Here is a 21,416-nt window from a genome sequence, read left to right on the forward strand (position 1 = left end):
AAAATGAATATATGCGTTGGCAGCAAACAATGCTCAAGTGTACATAACAAAGGTACGATAGTATATATAGGTTGTTATTGTTAACAAAAAGGCTTAATCAAATTAGATAAAAACAAACTTGTATGTGAGCTGCTACAATGGCCAAACGGAATATGAAATACTTTTTGTAGTTGGTCGACTTTTTGATAACACTGATTTTTTCTGAAAAGATCATGTCATAACGAACAATTTTCTGGTCCACTCCGGAAAACATTGGATATTAGATGGAATTCAACATGCCGATTTTTCAAAGTAGGGCGTAACTGGAGATGAAGGTTGTATGAAAAGTAGTCTGCTTTTTTGTTGCCAGTCTATCTCAAAAATAGTCATTTAAGTTTTGAAAACTGCCCTTATGCTTTGATACTGGTTTGTTTCTGTCGTTGTGTTTTGTTTTCTGAGTACTCATAATATACTGTCACTTATACAACTTCAGGTTTTAAATTTGTCGCTTTATACGTTCGCTTGTTTTGGATCGAATTCGACGTTGAGGTCAAAAGTGTAGTCTCAGAGAGCTTTGTAGTAGTTCATTTATGGTTTCTCCGGTTAATAACTTGTGTCTGGATGCAGATGTATGAATGGTATCAATATATCAAGCTGACTACTTTAAATGACTTAATAGCTAATCAGAAATAAGTGTTCAAGTAAAAATATCAATGAAGAGCTATAGCATCTCGGCGAATGGTTATTTCGAAACAATTCATTAGTAATTAGTCTTTAGTAGTAAAGATGATGGGGTGATCAATCTGCGTTAATCCTTGCAGCTTGTTTTACAATGAAGGTCCAGCTTCTCCTTGGTAACGTTAAATGATGGCTCTGATACCAGTTGTTTGGGTAAGGCGTCCCAGTCGTTGCTCAATGAGAAAAACCGAACCCCTCTATAAGTTTATTGGTTCTCAGTTTTTGAACCTTTCTTCCCTGGCGTCGAAGATTATCGGTGCTGGGTGAAGCAAGAAAATAAGGTATATGTCAGCTTTTAAGCGCTGAACGATTCGTTAAGGTTAAATAAAAAGGTTGATTACATGTATTAGAGATCAGGCTCGTGCTGTGAGTTAGGGTTTTATCCCTGTAGGTTTTTTTGTTACAAACTAATACCAGCTATTACTCACCAAAACTTTAACACTTGTTTATAAACTTCGAAAAGTTAGTTATGTAATTTAGGATTGCAACAGAATGGGAAATTATTACCTTATTGCACAATCGCCCCAGACTGCGGATTTAATGGTGAGACTATAACTTGCGAGTGACCTTTGAGTGACGCTTAAGTGGCTTTGAGAATATTTACTTTACTGGGGTCAAAAGATGGTTATAAGTTAATACGAGGAACCAGGATTGGCACTCAGACCTGGAATTTATGGTTGGGAATTAAGTAAAGGGTTTTTTTCATCGCGAACTGAGGTAAGCTATAATGCCGGAATGCCATTTAAACATATAGATGGATGAATTTCGCAACGAAATCCAAAACCTGCTGTCTTTAATTTTATTGGTTCATCGACAAATCATAGTCTTGCCCGTTTAATCATATCAAATACTCTAACACAATCTGTATCATGAGCAGGTATTTCTTGTTGTTTGGCTTAAGCACAATGTGATACCATTTAGTCGAACAATAGATATTTTTATCAATTTTAAATATTGTAGGGTTCAAACATTTATTTATTATTTATTTAAACACATATATTGGTACAAAAGGGCACCAGATACATATGCGCCACACAAAATGATGAAAGTAGGAAGAGAAGGGATGACAAGATAAGGCGGACTGAAATGTACAACCAGAAGACTCTTTCAGTTAAGAAAGTTAGAACCACTCTTTATGTAGAAAGTAAAAGAAGGTTACAGCAGGTTCGCCACTGGCTTCTATTTTGAGCCATATCCGATAACGTCTCTAGCCACTGTGTTGCACCATCTCTCGGACCCCAACCAGGGAGTCGTGAAGGACCAACAGAAGCTAGCCCTTTGCAGCTTTCTTTCATGCCACGACACCATGTCATACACTGACCTCCTCTCCGCTTTTTCCAACCAGTCCCAGAGTCGGCAAATAATGCACGGCGTGGAAGTCTCTGGGACGACATTCGTAAAACATGTCCAAGCCACCGAAGTCGGTGTTTCAAGATGGTGACACCGATTGAATTATCGTCTCTGCGCCCGAACACACGATGCCGAACCTCTGCATTACTAACATGGTGTTGCCACTGGATGTCAGCAATCCTTCGGAGACAACGATGATCGAACACAGAGAGACGTCTAACATCCTCAACTTGGAGAGGCCAGGTTTCACAAGCAAAGAGCAAAACTGCTCTCACCGACGCGTTGTAGATCCGACCTTTTACAGCCAGACTAACATCACGAAGGCGCCAAAGATGGCCCAGATTGGCATAAGCCGCTCTGGCTTTCATTATACGTGCATCAATCTCATCACTCACGCCACCACCAGCACTTATATAGCTACCTAGATACACGAACTTCTCAACTACTTCACTCTGCTCACCATCCAGGGTGAGTGCAGGATGAGAATCCTGCCAGTCTTGTAGGAGTACTTTGCACTTGGAGGGTGCAAAGCACATGCCGTACCTGCGGACACTGATTGCCAACTGATTAAGTGCGGATTGCATGCCTTGGGCATTATCGCACAGTAAGACAATATCATCCGCATACTCGAGGTCGAGAAGTCGTTCTCCAGGCAACATATCCACACCACCATTACTTACATCCATCAGAGCTGTTTCCAGGATGTCGTCGATGGCAAAGTTGAAGAGGAATGATGAGATTGGGCAACCCTGCCTAACCCCACTGCTCGAATGGAACAAAGGAGAAAGGTGGTTGTATGCCCTCACTCTGCCTGAGGTGTTCGTGTACAGGGCATTTAAGATGTTAATGAACTTCTCAGGCACACCCTTCTTCAATAGACAATCCCAGAGAGCAGTCCTGTCCAACGAATCGAAGGCAGCCCTGATATCAAGAAACACTACGATTGTTGGCCTGCGATAAGTATGACGGTGTTCTAACATTTGGCGGAGGGTGAAGATGTGATCAATGCACCCTCGACCAGAACGAAAACCAGCCTGCTCCTCGCGAGTCAATCGTTCTCGGGTTTTAAACAACCTACGAAGAATGACAGAAGCCAATAGTTTGGACGCAATCGGAAGTAGACTTATCCCCCGATAGTTGTTACAGGAACAACGTGAACCCTTTTTAAAGATAGGGACGACTATCGACTCATTCCATGATGTTGGAACACTTTCCTGCTCCAAAACCTTTGCAAACAACACCATCAGTTCCTTAGTCAGAAAGTCACCACCATCTTTAAAAAGAGCTGGAGGTAAGTCATCTGGGCCCGGTGATTTGTAGCATCTCAAGAGTTGGAGTTCCTTGCGGACTTCCGCCTCGTTTGGTGGATCAGTCGTCACCGGCCATGGGGGGCAGGACAAACTGGTTGATGTTGCCGGAGCAGCAGGCCAGTTGAACTGCCCTTCGAAAAATTCCGCCCATCGTCCAAGACGTCGAGAGATGTTAGTGATTGGCATCCCGTCATCCTCGTAGATTGTTTCACTCACACCAGACTTCTTGCTGCCAGTGGCTCGGATGAGTTGGAAGAGCTTCCGGCAGTTACCAGATGCAGCTGCTGCTTCCATCTCATTAGCACGCTCCGACCACCAGGCTTCTCGGTCCTTACGCAAGCTTTGCCCGATTTCATTACGTAACAGCCTTCGTTTGTGGTCAAACTCACGGTCACCCGGAGTAGACCGACGGGCTTCCATCAGTTGTAAGGAGCCAGAAGAAACCCAGTGCTTGTAAGCGGGACGTTTCGCGAAGCCGCAAGCGGCTTTACTCGCCATTTTCATGGCGTCGTGAAGATGCAACTAATGCTCATCTATACTTTTCGGTGGGATGGTAGCTAGCCTAGAGGCTAGCTCCGCTCGACACTTACTTGCAACAGAAGTTGCAGCCAGTTTACTAACATCGATCCGTTGATGGTGGTCAATCCTTCGGCCACTGAAAAGTAAGGTGAGATTGGCGCAGACCAGGGCATGATCAGACTCCAGATAGGTACTCCAAAAGGAGCGGCAGTCTTGTACACAACCACGCCAGCGGTAGCTGATCGCGATGTGATCAATCTGAGTCCAGGCTTGGGATGCAGAGGGAGGACGCCAGGTGGCACACTGGCGATGACTGTGCCGGAAGTTAGTGCTAGCCAGAAACAGGTTGTGGTCTGTGCACAGTTGCAGCAAACGGTCCCCGTTATCTGTCCTGCGACCAACAAGTCCCCATCGGCCACCTAAACGATTCTCTTCTGTGCCTAGACGCCCGACCTGTGCATTCAAGTCTCCGGCTAATACTACAATATCTGTCGAACGCGCTTTCTGGAGAGGAACTGTTAACTGGTGGTAAAACTCATCCTTGATTGCATCCGGGCTGCAATCTGTCGGGGCATAGGCGGAGATGACGAAAAGACACCGTTTCTCACGCCGGTTTCTTCTCACTTTGATGGAACTTTCTAATCTAACAGCACATAACCGACTGTTAATGGGGATCCAATCGATTAGTGCTGCCTCAACCCTAGCGCTTAGTGCGACACCAACGCCAGCAAGACCAGACGAAGATGCCACAGGGTCCCCGGATAAGCGCACGTGAAACACGCTTTTCGAAGCGACAGATGGAGAACGAATTTGTAGTACTTCACTAGAGTCTTGAATACGGGTCTCGGATAGACAGCAAACATCAACATTAAGACTTTCTAAAGACATAGCCAGCCCCATCTGTTGTCCGATCTGCATTAGTGTGCGAACGTTGAAGGAAGCCAGCTTGAACGGCGTACGTGGTTTCAGAAAGACTGCTTCAGTATTCGTAATCGGTGGAAGCATTCACTTTCAACCAGACAGTGACATTGGTATCTATTTAATTAGTTCATAATCGCACACAAGCTATCTTTCATCGCGCGTTCAATTTCATGCGAAATCCTATGGAATGCTATCTTAATTCTAATGCTCCTCCTCTAGCCCATTAGTATAATGCACTTTTATTACTTGAAGAAAATTTTCAAGTAAGAATTGCAAAAATTATATACGTACCCTATTAAGGTGGACCTTTTTAAATCTACCTGTTAACGTTTTTACTCAAGACAGACTTGCTCCGAGTAACTATAATTTCCAAAAAGGACTAATTTTAATTTTTCACTGACTCCTGAAGTTTGTGCTGATGTTGTTCAGAAGAACGATTAAAGCTCCCCGACCAAACCACTGACCTCAGATTACAAAGCTCCACCAAAAAAGTTGGGGAAGTTATATTTAATCATGAAATAAAAACTTTGTTTAAACAAATTTTCTTTGGCTAATGATGTTCTTTCTAATATCTACGTATTTTTTAGGATGTCAAGCCCTATCCAGTTGATCCATCTTATTCTGACCCACCAGTTATTGAGACAGACTATTCAACATGGGGAATAGTCAAAGCTGTTCAGTATGGAATTATAAAACGAGTTATAGAGTTGGTAGAACCATCAGATCCACAACTGGTGGGTTACGATGTCAACCAGCTAGATGATGAGGATGTCTCACTACTACACTGGGCTGCGATAAACAACCGTTTAGCCATTGCTCATTATCTTCTATCGAAAGGTGCAATAATAGATAGACCAGGTGGTCATCTTGCTGCAACCCCACTGCACTGGGCTATTAGGCAATCACACTTAAGTATGGTACACTTCCTTATGCAGAGGGGCGCTGATCCAATGTTTATGGATAACACTGGACTAGGATGTTTTCATGTTGCAATACAAATGGGAAATGTTCCAATTATCGTTTATTTGCTTTCTCATGGGGTCAATGTTGATACGTAAGTACATATGCACGCATATTTTTGATTACCAGATTATATTTGTTTGTAATATACAATTACCTCAGACTCATATTAGTTATTTCAACACAGTATTATGAATCTTGTCGTGTACGTATTTGGTGTGGGGAATTCAGCTAACGTACATTTGTTCAAGGCTTTAGGCTGATGGGTTTGTTTCTTTTCCAGCTTTTAAATGCAAAGTTTTATGTGTGTCTAATGATTAATATATATTTGATATTAGATTAATTCTCATGATGATAATTTTGTGTCTCAATTGATACAAATAAACTCGCATGTCCGTATTTCAACAATTTCACTACCAGATTTTGAACCGTTCATGTATTGTGTTAAGATCCAGTTTTATCTAGATTTTGGATCTGTATAGTATTTTCATGACACTATACATATGGCTTAAAACCTAGTACTTGTATAAGCTTTGTGTATGGTTATTAGAAATTACATGAAAATAATAATATCAATAAAGGTAACCAACTGCTCTGGTACGGCCAAGAGTGGGGAGGGGCCACCCTCCCTCTCGAAATGCTCTCACACGGCCATACGTATATAGCCTCTCCCAGGGAAGTCCTACTCACTGCCTTCTCGTGGCAGGGGTGTTGTTTACGAAATTGAGAAGACGAAAAGCGAATTATTCGATTGAAGCTAGACCACCATGGAAAACCTGGAAGCAGTGGACGGCCGTTTCGTCCTATTGTGGGACTCCTCAGCAGTGCGCATCCACGATCCCGCCTCATGAGATTCGAACACAGGACCTACCATTGACTCATGATCTCAACTATATATAATTACTAAATCTCCACGAAATCCTCTTCTGAAAAGCGAATGTCCGATGCATTAACCGGGTTGGTGGACACGGAAAGTCCACCTAGGGGAGTTGGGAAACCCTGATTCCAAACCAATGATAAACATGTTCTCCAGTATCCTGATGGAACAAATGGCGTATGAACCAATCGTTGGTCACGGGCTACCATGGGACTGCATCTCCTTACGATGTTCCGCTGCCTTGTGGATCAGATTTTTAGGTCGAAGGCTCTGGGTGTGGGCTTCTAAGAAAACCAACTGCTTCAGTCTGGGCACCTGAGCAGTATCATAGCCCTCACACAAATCAAATGAGATTTGTGAGGCGCATATTTATTTGGTGCTTCCTTGTACCAATATTTATGTGTTTAAATAAATAAATAATTTCTGAAGGCTTTCAGTTAGTGACTGAAAATGTTGGGTACGTTTGATCACAAATGGTATAACTAACTATTTAGTGTTCAGTCACCTAAAATGTCCTGTTTTTGAGGGTTTTTTAAAATCATATACAGTATTTTTTGATTGTGGTAATAATTATGACTTTTCAACATTTTAGTCGAGATGGCAATGGTCTAACTCCATTAATGATAGCTTGTATGCATGTACGATCAGTTGATATATTTCGTCTGTTAATCTCATATGGTGCGAATTTGCGATTAACTGATTCACATGGCAACACTGTAGCACATTATTCTGTTCAGTTTGCTAATTTTCAAGCCGTTGTACAATTAGACAAAGGTGATATTGACTGGAATGCACTAAATGATGAAAGCAAAACACCGTATGAGGTAACTTTTTTTTCATTAGTATATACAAATCGTTTTAAATCCCTTGATCTCAGTAATCGATGTTGAACTTTATGAGAAACCGTAGGAGCTTGAAACAATGACTTTGTAGCCATGATTGAACAGTTCTGTTTAGAAAGCGCAGCATAAACCAAATAGTAGAATTTTATGTATTCAACGTCTTTAATTCAAATTCATTGTTAAGTAGCATGATGTGCTGACTGACTGATATGCATCAAGCTCAGTTCATAAAGTTATTCTGTCTGCACGAAATTAAATGCTTCAATTTGAATTCGAAGCAACAAAATTTTGACCTGTTAGTCGAATAGTTGGTCAACCTAGATTAGTAAAGCTTGACTACTTTATCATGAAGCAGTTTCACTCAATTTAGTTGATAATTATGTCTAGGTGTCTTAAAAATGACTAGGGATTTTCATTGTACCGACTTCCAAACTTAACATTCCAGTTCAAATGCCCTGAAGGCTAACAGATAATCCAGAATGTTTCTGTTCGGTAGATTCTAAAAAAGTGGAGAGATTGAATGGAAGTAAAGATGTATGCGAGTAAATTGATGTGGAATTTTCCACTGAGAAATATTTCGTAGATTATATTGGTAAGATTCATAACGGGGCCAATCTTTCCCACCAGAGAATGGTCATCTAATTAGACTACTGAGTTAGAATAAACAACTTTTGTTCAGAGCGTAGTTTTGTTATTGTTAAAGTTTGAAATTCTTAACTGACTTCATTTCAATCGACTCAATGTGTTATTGTGAAAGTTCCCAGACTTTTCAGTGTTACGCTTGTTATGACTATTAGACAAGTCAATATCTAGAGTTGCTTAAGTAATTATAAAGATTATCTTAATTTTTGGTGTGATGTATTAAGTTCTCTAGTGCATGTTACTTTTTAATAATCTGTATCATAATTAACTTACAGAAGACTGCATCATGAGCACGAATAAGCATATAGAATGAGAAAAATAAATGTTTCTAACTTGCTAAGTTTAGACAATTCATGTACTCAGATTCCGGACTGTTCATTTCGTACCAACGCTGGCGATGCGATCCAACTTCTGAGGCAGAGTCTAAAGATTCGATCAAGTGATAGATTAAAATCGAATGTGTTAGACACTAATCCACCGCCCAACATTCTTTGTTAATAAGAGACAATACAGTGAACAGAAATCTGTCCAAGGATTCTTATCAGTATCTACAATAATCCATTTCATCTAAAAACCTCAATAGTGTTGAATACTCAATGAATGTTATAGTTTTTAAGTTATTCTTTGCAGGATCTCAACATTGTGTCCAATGTTCTAGTATTACGAAATTTGTGTAACTTATGATCATACTCTAAGATGTTTCTATTTGCTAAACTGGTCAACTTGTTACCATTTTATACTATCAATTTTCGTACCTCTATCTGTCTATAACTATTTCAAGGTTCGTGTAGTCCCATGGTTAACAGATCGTGTCAAACAAATGGCCACTGTACAGAACATGATGAATTCGTCGCACCGTTTCTCACGTTTAGGCTTATCTATGCTACATTATTCACCTGTATGGCGTCAACGAATAACAATTATGCTTCCACCATTAATTCTTATTACTTGTGGTCTACTTATAAATTGGGATATACCATCCACATTATATCATTCAAATTTTATCAATCAATCGTCAAAAATTTCATCATGGATAATATATTCCACTAAATTTCTTTTATTAATATTATTATCCTTTATAGCACGTTTTATTATTGATCGATTCTCAGATCATAAGTCACAGGTGAGTTATCAAGATGAGATCAAAGGATGATGATAACGTGAACATTTTGATTTATTATTACGTCTTCTTTCAATAGTCCTATATATTTGTGGGTGTTTTTATTATATCTCTATAAAATATTTCCCCATGGGTTAATGGTGGTGCTGGGTCTGACGCTTGTGCTGGTTTGGACTCGTTAACACGGCTTACCTGCGATAGTAGGAGAATTACGCCTCCTTCTCCACATTAGATTTCCACCGATATCATTTAGCTTCAAGCTGTGATTTTGAGTGTGACAGTCAGACACTAATCGTTAACTTTAGTACACAAGTTTGTGCACGCATTAATTTGTGTTATCATTTCACTTGTTATGTGAAAGGTTATTCGTGAATACACTGTAGCTCACATCACTGTTGACTAGAGTTGTATTATATCGCCGGACGAAACGTTGGATTCACTATAAATCCAATCGCTGAGACTTTACAAATATATTCTTCCACATTGACGATTAAGTCATAATCTAGAAATATTTTTTGGTGCAAACTTAATACACGTGATGCTTAGAAAATGCAGTTTATGTGATGTGATTCTCAGCGTTATTTACATGGTGTTGCCACTGGATGTCAGCAATCCTTCGGAGACAACGATGATCGAACACAGAGAGTCGTCTAACATCCTCAACTCGGAGAGGCCAGGTTTCACAAGCATAAAGCAAAACTGCTCTTACCGACGCGTTGTAGATCCGATCTTTTATGGCCAGTTTCTAGCTTCACCTACCACTTTATCTACTCTGGTTTGACTGACTGGGTCGTATCACTAGCTTGCGCACACAAAACAATGTTACCCAATGTTGGGTTTACGAATTTTGACCATGTAAATGATTCACAATTCATTTTGTCAATGTTTTCTTGAATGTCTAAAATTAACTCTTTGTTACATATAATATATTAACGTTCATTTAGTATTGTTTGTTTGAATCTTCCCATTGATGTGTTAGGACTGCAACTGGTCAGTCTCTAATTGGCATATGTGAATACTGTGCGTATTGCCTCGATATAGCCTTAATTCACAAGCATGATAAGCAATGATGGATAGTAGCTAGCAGTAGAATCCAGTTTGACGCGCGTTTCGTCCTATTTGAGACTCATCAGCTGGATGTACCTGCATCTCAGAGTTGATGTTCACTTTTGGACTCGAACCCAGTACCTTTCTCTTCAAAGTGGCTATCAGGACTCAATGGCCGAGTGGATAACGCGATGGCGTTTGAAGTGAAAGGTACTGGATTCGAGTCTCAGAGTGAACATCAACTCTGAGGTGCAGGCACATCCATCTGACGACTCCTGAATAGGACGAAACGCGCGTCAAACTGGATTCCACCACTGCTAGCCACTATCCATCTTTGCTTAATATATTAACAGTTTCTGTATGTATATATTATAGTATGTGTTTATTTTCATTTTCTTTTCTTTTTTTTTTAAAAATCAAATAAGGCTGTAATGTTATTCAGTTTAGCAACAAGTACAACATTGTTACTAACTATAACATATTTGTTTCATATTACATTACATACACCAAATTATTGGATATTACATTTTTGGTTTCTATTCTTTATTACTATGCTATGGACAACATTTATTTTATGTTATACAAAAAATCCTGGTTATGTAGATGATATAATTAAAAAAGAATGTCAACAAGAAACTATTGCACAATTACTTGATGAAGTCTTAACTCATACAAATGATTTAACATTAGCTAATAATAACAATCAAGAATCATCATCATCATCATCATCATCATCAATATTATCCATCAATCCATTACAACGTTTTTGTACAACTTGTTTTATACGTAAACCATTAAGATCAAAACATTGTTCAACATGTGATCGTTGTGTAGCACGATTCGATCATCATTGTCCATGGATATATAATTGTGTTGGAATGAATAATCATTTTTATTTTATTATATATTTATTATCAACTAGTGTTTCATGCAATCTATTTATGTTGGGTAGTATTGTTTATTGGCAAAATGAATTTAGTTGTTTATCGAATACATCATTAACATCTGGGAAAACTGGTATGTTTATTTATAAAGTTTTTATGTGTATATATACATAATATCGATTCATGATGTCCCCTCCGAAATAAGAAAGCGAAGGATTGTTGAACTATGCATGATATCAATCTATGAAGTTATTTACTGTCGATCTGAGTCTTGTGGATAGGTAGAAACTAAATGATTGAAGTTCATGGGATTACCTTGATCAATTATTGGAGGTGTACAAGGAAGCATCAGATACATATGCGCCATACAAATCTCATTCGATTTGTGTGAGGGCTATGATACTGCCCAGGTGCCCAAACTGAAGCAGGTGGTTTTCTTAGAAGCCCACACCCGGAACCTTTGATCGAAAGATCTGATCCACAAGGCAGTGGAGCATCGTGAGGAGATGCATTCCCATGGTAGCCGGTGATCAACGATTGATTCGTACGCCATTTGTTCCCTCAGGATACTGGAGTCCATGTGCACCATTGGTTTGGAATCAGGGTTTTCCAAATCCCATAGGTGGACTCGCCTTGTCCACCAACCCGGTTAAAGCTCCGGACATTCGCTTTTCGTCCTCTCAATTTCGTAAACAACAGTAATGCCACAAGAAGGCAGTGAGTAGGACTTCCCTGACAGAGGCTATATATTCGCTGGCCATGTGAGAGCATTTGGAGAGGGAGAGCGGACTCTCCCCACTCTCGGCCGTACCAGGGCATTTGGGGGCCAATGAAATACATTAACTTTGTACATGCTCTCTACTCAAAAACTGATGATCATGTCAGAGCTTACGGCGAACTGTTATCGGAACAGATAAGTGGTGTTCTTCAAGATCGTCGGCTTTTCTCATTTTTTATTTAACTTTGTCATATACATCTCTTCATAGATGATCCTCTCATCGTGTGACTTTGCAGAGGTTGATCTATCAGGAGATTCACCTACTGAATTCAAATATGCAGAGGAAATGGTTCTGTTTAGTAGATACGCTGGTAAAAATGTATAGTCTTCTGACCACCTTTAGCAACAATATGAATATGTTTGGGGTGAGTTTCACTCTATCCGAAAGCAGAACGTTGCTTCAGCACTGGTCTGCATCACTACGTAAATTAGTGATAAAAATCACAGTAGTTGTGCTTATTGACCACCACCCCTAGCATTCGACATAGGTGTCTTCGAAGCATTGCCTGTATATTTTGGAATCATTAAGTTAGCAATTCTGAGGTTAAACGCACAGTAATAGGTAAGGATAACAAACCGATAGTGGTTCAGAATCGTTCTCAATTGTGCAGGTGCATTCTCTCTTTATCTTCTCTTAGATCTTGAATTTCAAACTTATTTTATACTTCCTATTTCTCAAGTTTATTCTCTCTTCGCTAATCATATTTTCGATGTTTAATCTTCTTTATCATCACTGATACTACTACTTATACTATTTCAGCTTTTGTTTTAATAGCTGTATCTTCATCGCTGGTTGAATTTCAAGCGTATAGCTAGTTTACTCAAATACTAAATTCCAGTTTATAAATGGGACATCCAACAATTTTTCTGTTGCTTGTTTAGAAATTCCCTCCGTTAATAATAATACTACCTTATGTTGGATCTTTTGTGTGTATGTGTGTGTGTGTGTATGGTTATTGCTGAATATAGTAGTTTCGCCCTAAATAAAAACGGTCAACCATGAGTATTTTATGTTTAATCTATATGATTATTAATACTTTACTATAACTGAGATCATCATATGGCTATTATACTTACTACTTTTAGTAATAAAAAAGTATAAAAGACATTGGGTGAAATACTCAGACTCATTTTTGACTCAAATATAGGCTGACAAGGATGTCACACTACAACACAATACAACAGAGTGTAATTTATGCAAAATAAGGTTAAATTTACGAAATTAACCACTTCGTATTATCAGAAGGGGTTTTGTGGAGATTTCAGTATTTTCATAGTTGAAAGCGTGCGTCAATTGAAGCTAGACCACCATGGAAAACCTGGAAGGACTGGACGGCCGTTTCGTCTTATTATGGGACTCCTCATCAGTGCACATCCACGATCTCGCATTCACGAGATTCGAACCCAGGACCTACCAGTCTCGAACCAGAGCCCTTAACCGATAGACCACTGAGCGGGATAGTGGATGCGCACTGCTGAGGAGTCCCATAATAGGACGAAACGGCCGTCCAGTGCTTCCAGGTTTTCCATGATGGTCTAGCTTTAATTGCCTCATTTCGTATTAGTGTGTTAATTTCAATAAGCAGAATGCCGTCCAGTGAATGATGACCTACTTAAAGCATTACTCAATATGTTCAACGAAGACCTTTATTAAGATTTTATTATAAAGTCTCATTCGCTTTAGAGTTTCTCAAGTTGTCTTCTGACAGTCTTTACATGTATTTCCAAATAGCGATATGCGGCCCCATGTTCTGTTGTTTGGCCACCTCAGATATAGTTTCTAAACATAGTGAGTATTAACCCTTTGTTTTTTTTTCAATGTTTATGCTATGGCGCGTACATCTCCGAATATATTCCACAAAAGTTGAGACTAAACTTACAGAAGGTTTGCCAAAATGCGATTCCTCGTTATTTGCTCGAAAGTGGATATGATGTTGATGCTTCGAAGTTTTTTTTAAAATAATCGATAAATAGAGAAACTCAAATTTATTGTGTTTTGTTGAAACTTGCAGTAAAAAGATTTAAACTGCATATATATAACAGTTATCAGTCTTTTTCTTCCCTGATGACCTCGTTTTCATGAGACTATTACGTAAGATTTTCTATGACCTCAATTCTAATTTCTAATATCTTAGTTCTTACTTCTGAGCTTTACTTAACTAGTACATATTTCTAAATATCATTTTTGAATATTACATTAATCTGTTTTTGACTTCAAGAAGAATCCTGCTTCCATGCTGTTCTAGAATATTCGTATGTTTAGCCTATAAATAAGCGAATGTTTAAATAATGTTAGTTCTTCTGTATTATTGCCCCTTAGTATTATTCTATCTCCACGTATTAACTCAAGTTATTCTAAACGTTTCCTATGTGAAGTATGTGCACTTACTTCGTCTTCATCATTAATACTAGGGTTTTATGTTGTAAGCAGCTAAGGAGAATCCACAAAATGAATTCATGTTATCCTGCTACGATATTTGTTCTTTCTTTATTCAAGTGTATTAGACAGTATTGAAATTCAAGACTTTTGAGATGACGAATGAATTTAGCCACGTCACTGACCTATTTTGAGCCATGTCAACTAGTGTTTCCAACCATTGGTCACAATTAGCTTTCAGATCCAAACCAATTAGTCTGTGATTCGCCCCATGCCTTAGTAGTTCTTCAGCCAGTGATCTAATTGATTGATACCGTGTCATGGTTTTCCTCCTATCCATAACTTCTTCATTGTTTATAAACAAACCTATATATGTAAAGATGGATAGTGGCTGGCAGTGGAATCCAGGATGCGCGTCCTATTTGGGACTCGTCAGCTGGATCTATCTGCATCTCAGAGTTGATGTTCACTCTGGGACTCGAATCTAGTAGCGTTCGCTTCAAACACCATCGCGCTCTCCACTTAACTACTGAGTCCTGATAGCCACTTGCCTGTGCAATGGGGTGAAATTTAAATTCACTCGGTATTGATTACTTGGATTTTCCCGTTGATATTTAGGACTGCAGTTGAAGAAACGCGCATTCTAGATTTCACTGCTAGCCATTATCCATCTTTACTTATAATACTTGTGAATTAAGGCGATATCAAGGCCATATACACAGTATGCGCATATGCCAATAACAGACTGATCAATTACACTGCTAAAGATCAATGGGAAAATTCAAATAAACAATACCAATTGAGTTTAAACCTATACATGTGTTTATTGAGCTTTATGATTTTTGTTATAAAGAGTAGTTGATCATTAATACTATGCTTCGTCTACTAGTCCCCGAATGCCCTGGTACGTCCGAGAATGGGAAGGGCCCGCCCCCTCTCGAAATGCTCTCACATGACCACACGTATACAGCCACTGACAGCGAAGTCTTACTCACTACCTTCTCAAGACAGTGGTGTTGTTTACGAAATTGAGAGGACGAAAACTGAATGTTCAGAGCTATAACCGGGTTGGTGGACATGGCGAGTCCACCTAGGGAAGTTGGAAAACCCTGATTCCAAACCAATGGTGCACATGGTCCCCAGTATCCTGAGAGAACAAATGGTGTATGAATCAATCGTTGGTCACCGGCTACCATGAGACTGCATCTCCTCACGATTCTCCACTGCCTTGTGGATCAGACCTTTAGGTCAAGGGCTCGAAGTGTGGTCCCCTAAGAAAACCACCTGCTTCAGTTCGGGCACCTGGGCAGTATATAGTGCCCCTTGTACCAATATTTATGTGTTCAAATGATAAAGTAATAAATAAGATGTATTTCGAAAGTTGATTATATGATATTTTATAAATATACTTCCTTTTAATGATATTACATTTTTCATTATTTTACTTATTTTATATTTATCATAGATCTACTTACAACTATATGGTCATATCTATTATGTAATCCATGGATTACATTTTGTTTTATTAATGGTGCATTTTATTCATTTTGGACAACATTATTATTTTGTTCACAATTTTATCAAATGGTATGGTTAAATGCAACTACAAATGAACGTATTAATATGGATAGATATGTTGAATTTAATACAAACAACAACAACAATACTACTACTAGTACTACTACTAATAGTAGTAGTAATAGTTCTATATCATCTATAAAATATAATCGTCCATATGATCATGGTATATGGCGTAATCTGCTTGATTTAATTGGTTTACCTGGTTTTATTATGAATTCAAATAAACCAGTTGATTGGAGACAAATACATCAAATGGAACAATTAAATATTCAATCTTCAATATACCATAATCATCATCATAGTGATAATAATGATGTAGATAAAAAGTTACTAGATTGGTCAATATAAGTTTTTTTTTTTAAAAAAAAAGAGAAAAAAGAAAAAGGGTGGATGTCATTTTCATTATTATCAGTGTTGTATATAATATAAAATGTTTTTCTTTTTTTTCTTCTTTTTTTGTTTGTTTGTTTGTTTCTTTTATTGACTGCTCAATGATAGTTTGTTTTTAACACTTTCATCATATTCTAACGGTTAGTAACTATTTGTCAATATTACAAATGATACCCTTTTTGAATTTCGTGGGAAAAAAAGAGAGGAAAAAGAAAATTCTTCTCTTAGTTTATTGTTTATGATAGTTTTACTTGGTTTTTAATGTTCTTTTTTTGTTTTTGTTCTTTTTTCGGGGGGTAAATTTTTATCAATTGGTTGTATTTATATTCGTTTATTGAGAAGAAAAAAATGTGTTGAACAGATCAGTATAAGGAATGTTGATTGTAAAATTGAATGTTTACGGCACAATTGTTTGCATTGTATTCAATATCATCTTTAGTTCTTTTGGATTTTGGACGTTATTGTTGGGTGGTAATATCATTGACTGCTATATCAAGTATTTCGTGTGTGTGTGTGTGTGTATCTGTCTATCCACACTATCGATCTATCTATCTACACTATCTATCTATCCACACTGTCTATCTATCTAATCTATCTATCTATCTATCAACACTATCTACCTATCTATCTACCTATCTATCCACACTATCTATCTATCTATTTATCTATGTATCCACACTATCTATCTATCTATCTATCAACACTATCTATCTATCTATCTATCTATCCATTGTCTAATTGTATCTTCACTTACGTTGTTGCTACACTTGATAAATGAACCAAGTTATATATATATATTTTCATTTATTTAGAAAGATTCTTCTTTTTGTTCGTTCCTTACAGTTTTTTTCCCGGTAGTTATGTATCATTCATTTGTATAAACTGATTGTAATGTTTTATTCTGTTTCATGTATTCCTTGGCTTCTGGTTATAAGTTATATATATATATATATATATATATATATATATATATATATATGTATATATATATATATATATATACCTGAGTTACTGTTTATAATTTCTGTACGAAGATCCATCACCACCACCACCACAACAAACAATATTTCCAACTGATTGTAGTTTTTATTTAAAAAAATACCAAATAAAGCCTTTCGTTAAAAAAATAGTTTCACATTGTGATTTACTTCTTATATGTAAGTATGCATATACAATCATGCATGTTTGTGTGTTAGTTTTTTTTCTTGGAATAAGATTCATTTTATAGGAATTTGTTCTCCATCTATTACATTTTGACCAATTTTGTGGTAGTGCTAACTTTCATAAACTAGAAAATGATGTTTTGTTCCACAGGCGCCCGTACATAAACTTATACCTTGTTTTTAGTTTTTAGTTGTAATGATTAACAGTGGTCTTGAGTACTGTTAGAGGTATGAGGGCAGTTATTACTTCCCGGTTGTCCACACCGTGGAAGGGTATTTCTTGATGGACCCGAAAAGAAAATTGGATTAGAAGTGGTCTTAATGACCTGAGAGCGTGAGCGCAGTGCTCAAGGGACAACTGCTTGAGGTCAGTCACACACGACCTTTTTGTGGGTAATTTTTGTGTTAGCTCCGTACTTGTTGGGATCTTACCACCGGAGATGGACATCTATGGGATAAGGCGAGGTGTGCATTTTTAGGGTCAACCCTTTCCAACCCCAACCCTCCTTGTGGGAAGGCAGCATCGCTGTTATGCTCGTTGTCTGAAGGAAACACCTTACTGCCGTCGCACCTCTGTACAGTCAGCAGTACGACTTCGGCTTCGGACCTTGGGATTGCTGCTTTTAGTCTTACCGTTCTTCAACCGACCTGTCTGGCATGGTAGGACCTTGAGGAACGATTGTTCCAGTCAGTATAGCTCAATTGGTTCATCACAAAAGGCAAGCCCGACCACCACATCAAGGTAGCAGTATAACTTTCTCCCTTCCCATACTATATCCTTATATACAACCTATCTTTTATATATTACCACCGCTAAATTAACTACTATGAATGCGGTGTTCATCTTGTTGTGCTAATGAGGTATGGCAATTTGGACCGATACATATATGTGCCTGGTCGTACGTTGTAGCTGACTGATTGTAATGATTAACTGTTGAATAAATCTATGGAAACCTTTAATCATAGCTTTGTACGTATGTAATTTCTGGTAAGTGGAATATTATTTTGTATGCAAGGATTAGACTATAATTCTCTCTGACCGGTTATTAATTTTCCCAGTGTCTTAGAGTTGTTCGAAATTGTCGTATGGTAACTGCTTTCTCTTTCTTCTTATGGTTGATTGGATTATGGAGACCTCGACATCTGACGAGAACCACATAATAGAATGGACAGGTTAGATGCAACTAGACAATTTGGACTTCAGAAATGACCTGTCCTTTCTATCTCATACACACCAACAAATGTAGATGAAAAAAACCAATGTAAAATAAGCCTTTACATCAGTAGGCCTCAACATACACAAGATCCTCAAATACAACACAGAAAACCATCCCAATCGCACTTGATGGAGAAGCTCTGGAAGAGATGAAATCTTTCACGTAACTGGACAGCATCATCGATGAACAAGAAGGGTCGGATGCAGACGTAAAGGAGAGGATTGGCAAAACAAGGATAGTATTCCTACAATTGAAGAACATATGGAACTTAAAACAACTGTCAACTAACTTCAAAGTGAGAATCTTCAATATGAACGTCAAGACAATTCTACTGTATGTAGCTAAAACTCCGGGAACTACCACAACCATCTTCAAATAGGTACAAGTATTTCTAAACAATTGTCTACACAAAATACTCAATGTCTATTGACCGGATACCATCAGCAACAACCTATTGTGAGAGAGAACAAACGAGCTTCCAGCTGAAGAGGAAATTAGCAAAAGACTCTGAGGTTGGATAGGACATACACTGAAGAAATCATTAAACTGTATTACGAGTCAAGCACTAACTTGGGATCATGAAGGGAGACGGAAAAGTGGAAGACTAAAGCGTACGCTGCGTCTGGAATCGGAAGCAGACACGAAAAGACAGAGTAGCAACAGGCAAGAATTGCTCAGGACAGAGTTGGCTAGAGAATGCTGGTGAGCGACCGTCAGTAAGTAGTCGTAGAAGAGCTACAGGCGCAGTTGTTAAGTAAACCTAATAACACAGTCAATGTTCTTTTTTACAAACATTCAATAATACTGGAGAAATATTCAAAATTTGTTTCGTCTCCATTCTCAAATTACGTAATAGTTTTATTTTTAGAACGAAAAATAAAGACATTATTTTATCAATTAGATAATTTGAATCCATTGGCATGCCTTTAATGTCAACACCGGAAATCCTTAAGACTACTTGGGGTATTCGGTTTTCAGAAACTGCCTTTTCTAACCTCTCCCACTGTCAGAAGATAACTTTGCTCCAGGTGCTGGTTATCCAGGAAAAACACTTTACTGTTATTACGGTTGCAGTACGACTTCGACTTCGCATGTTTGATCTGCCAATTTTGATTTTACTGCTCTCCAATCGATGTGCTTTAGATGACAGCCTCAATGGAGTGTTCCACTCGGTGAAGCTCGATTAGTTTGTCAATATATATAGCTACGATCAGGAGTATATCTATTTGTAGACAGTTACCTGTCTTCCCCCCAAAAATGTATGAGACAGATCAATCGCATGAAATAATCCTAATTTCTAAAGGTCAATCCAACTATCGAAAATAATAATGTGATTAAAAACGAAAGTTAGTGAGCTAACAGTTGTTGCTAGCGTTCTCTCTAACTTCTTAAGATCACAAACTTGAATCACTCTGCACTAATCTACATTTAAATAACTATGAAATATCGTAACTCAGTTTAAAAACTTATACATCCTCGTTGAGTGGTGTATCCTATTCACATTCTGTTGGGATATGGACTGTCACACTGGCTAATGAGCGGGGGTTGTTATGACTGTCAAGTTTATGGTTTATTTCTCGAAAATGGCTATTTTCTTAGTATTTCACACGTCAGGATTAAATACACTTGTAAACAGAGGGTTTAAGATGAGATGTTTAGCATGTTTTGGAATTTCTCGGCTAGCCACACCATTAATTACAATCAGTATAAGATAGTAGGCCATGAAATGGTAAGCTTATATTCAACTTCCTAAGTATATGAACGTTAGGAAATTATGGAAGTTTAGTGAGGATGACAAAGTCATTCATTTACCATTTACAGAGTCATATACTCGTCTTTGAGTCACACTTTGAACATGTGTGAGCTAATGATCCTACTCGTCTGCGGAAAGCAAATTAGGTAGGCTGGGACTCAAACTTGCAACCCAATGGTTAGAAGTTGAGTCCGTTGGTCACTAAGCCACTACTCCACGATGTATGTTGAATGGTTAGTAGATTTCTTCAGTTGAATAGAATAAAGACTACATAAATCCTAATTTCACTGACATTCAGGCGGTTAAAAAATCGTGTACGATAAAGGGATATGATTGGTTGAGATGAAAGAAACAGTTCTAACACTCAACTATTATTCAATACCATAGTCAGTTATATATATTATCATTATGCCATTTGACGTACTGCTACTAATACCACTACCATTTTCTCTTATTGAAGATGATTACTAACATTGTGAAGGGGTTTTCTTTTAATTAAAACTTTCAAATGGTCACCAATCAGGTTCTAACTCATCCCCTTAGACCTTTTTTGATTCACATAGAGGTGAAAGCATTATTAAACTATCATATAAAAAAGAATATGGCCAAAATTCGATGATTGAAAGTTTTCTCTGCATAATCAATTATATGATTGGTTGGTTGAAGTTAGACATTAACATCATGGATGCCGGCTCAGTGGTCTATCGGTTACGTGCTCTGGCGCGTGAATGGTAGGTCCTGGGTTCGAACCTCGCGGGGTAAGGTCGTGGATGCTCACTGCTGAGGGGTACCAAAATAGGACGAAACGGCCGTCCAGTGCTTCCAGGTTTTCCATGGTGGTCTAGCTTCAATTGACTCACGCTTTCAACTATGAAAATTATATGATAGTCAACTCAATCACTTGGGATTACTATAAATTTGATCTTTTGTGCTTTTGATTATCCCGAAAATCTTGTGTATACAAACCT

At 38.1% G+C, this 21,416-nt stretch overlaps 1 protein-coding gene across 1 annotated transcript; it reads left to right on the top strand.

Annotated features, from left to right (window-relative positions):
• Positions 1-308: 308 nt before the first annotated feature.
• On the top strand, positions 309-21,067 carry Smp_136530 (putative ankyrin repeat-containing; the record flags this gene model as incomplete). The annotated part of the gene is made up of 6 exons (XM_018790181.1): positions 309-314; positions 5,405-5,871; positions 7,247-7,478; positions 8,920-9,254; positions 10,760-11,322; positions 21,012-21,067. 6 exons carry the CDS (start codon positions 309-311, stop codon positions 21,065-21,067), a joined length of 1,659 nt encoding a protein of 552 aa, XP_018655550.1.
• Between the last annotated feature and the right edge of the window lie 349 nt (positions 21,068-21,416).

This window comes from Schistosoma mansoni, chromosome W, assembly GCF_000237925.1.
Source record: "Schistosoma mansoni strain Puerto Rico chromosome W, complete genome".
Taxonomy (NCBI): domain Eukaryota; kingdom Metazoa; phylum Platyhelminthes; class Trematoda; order Strigeidida; family Schistosomatidae; genus Schistosoma; species Schistosoma mansoni.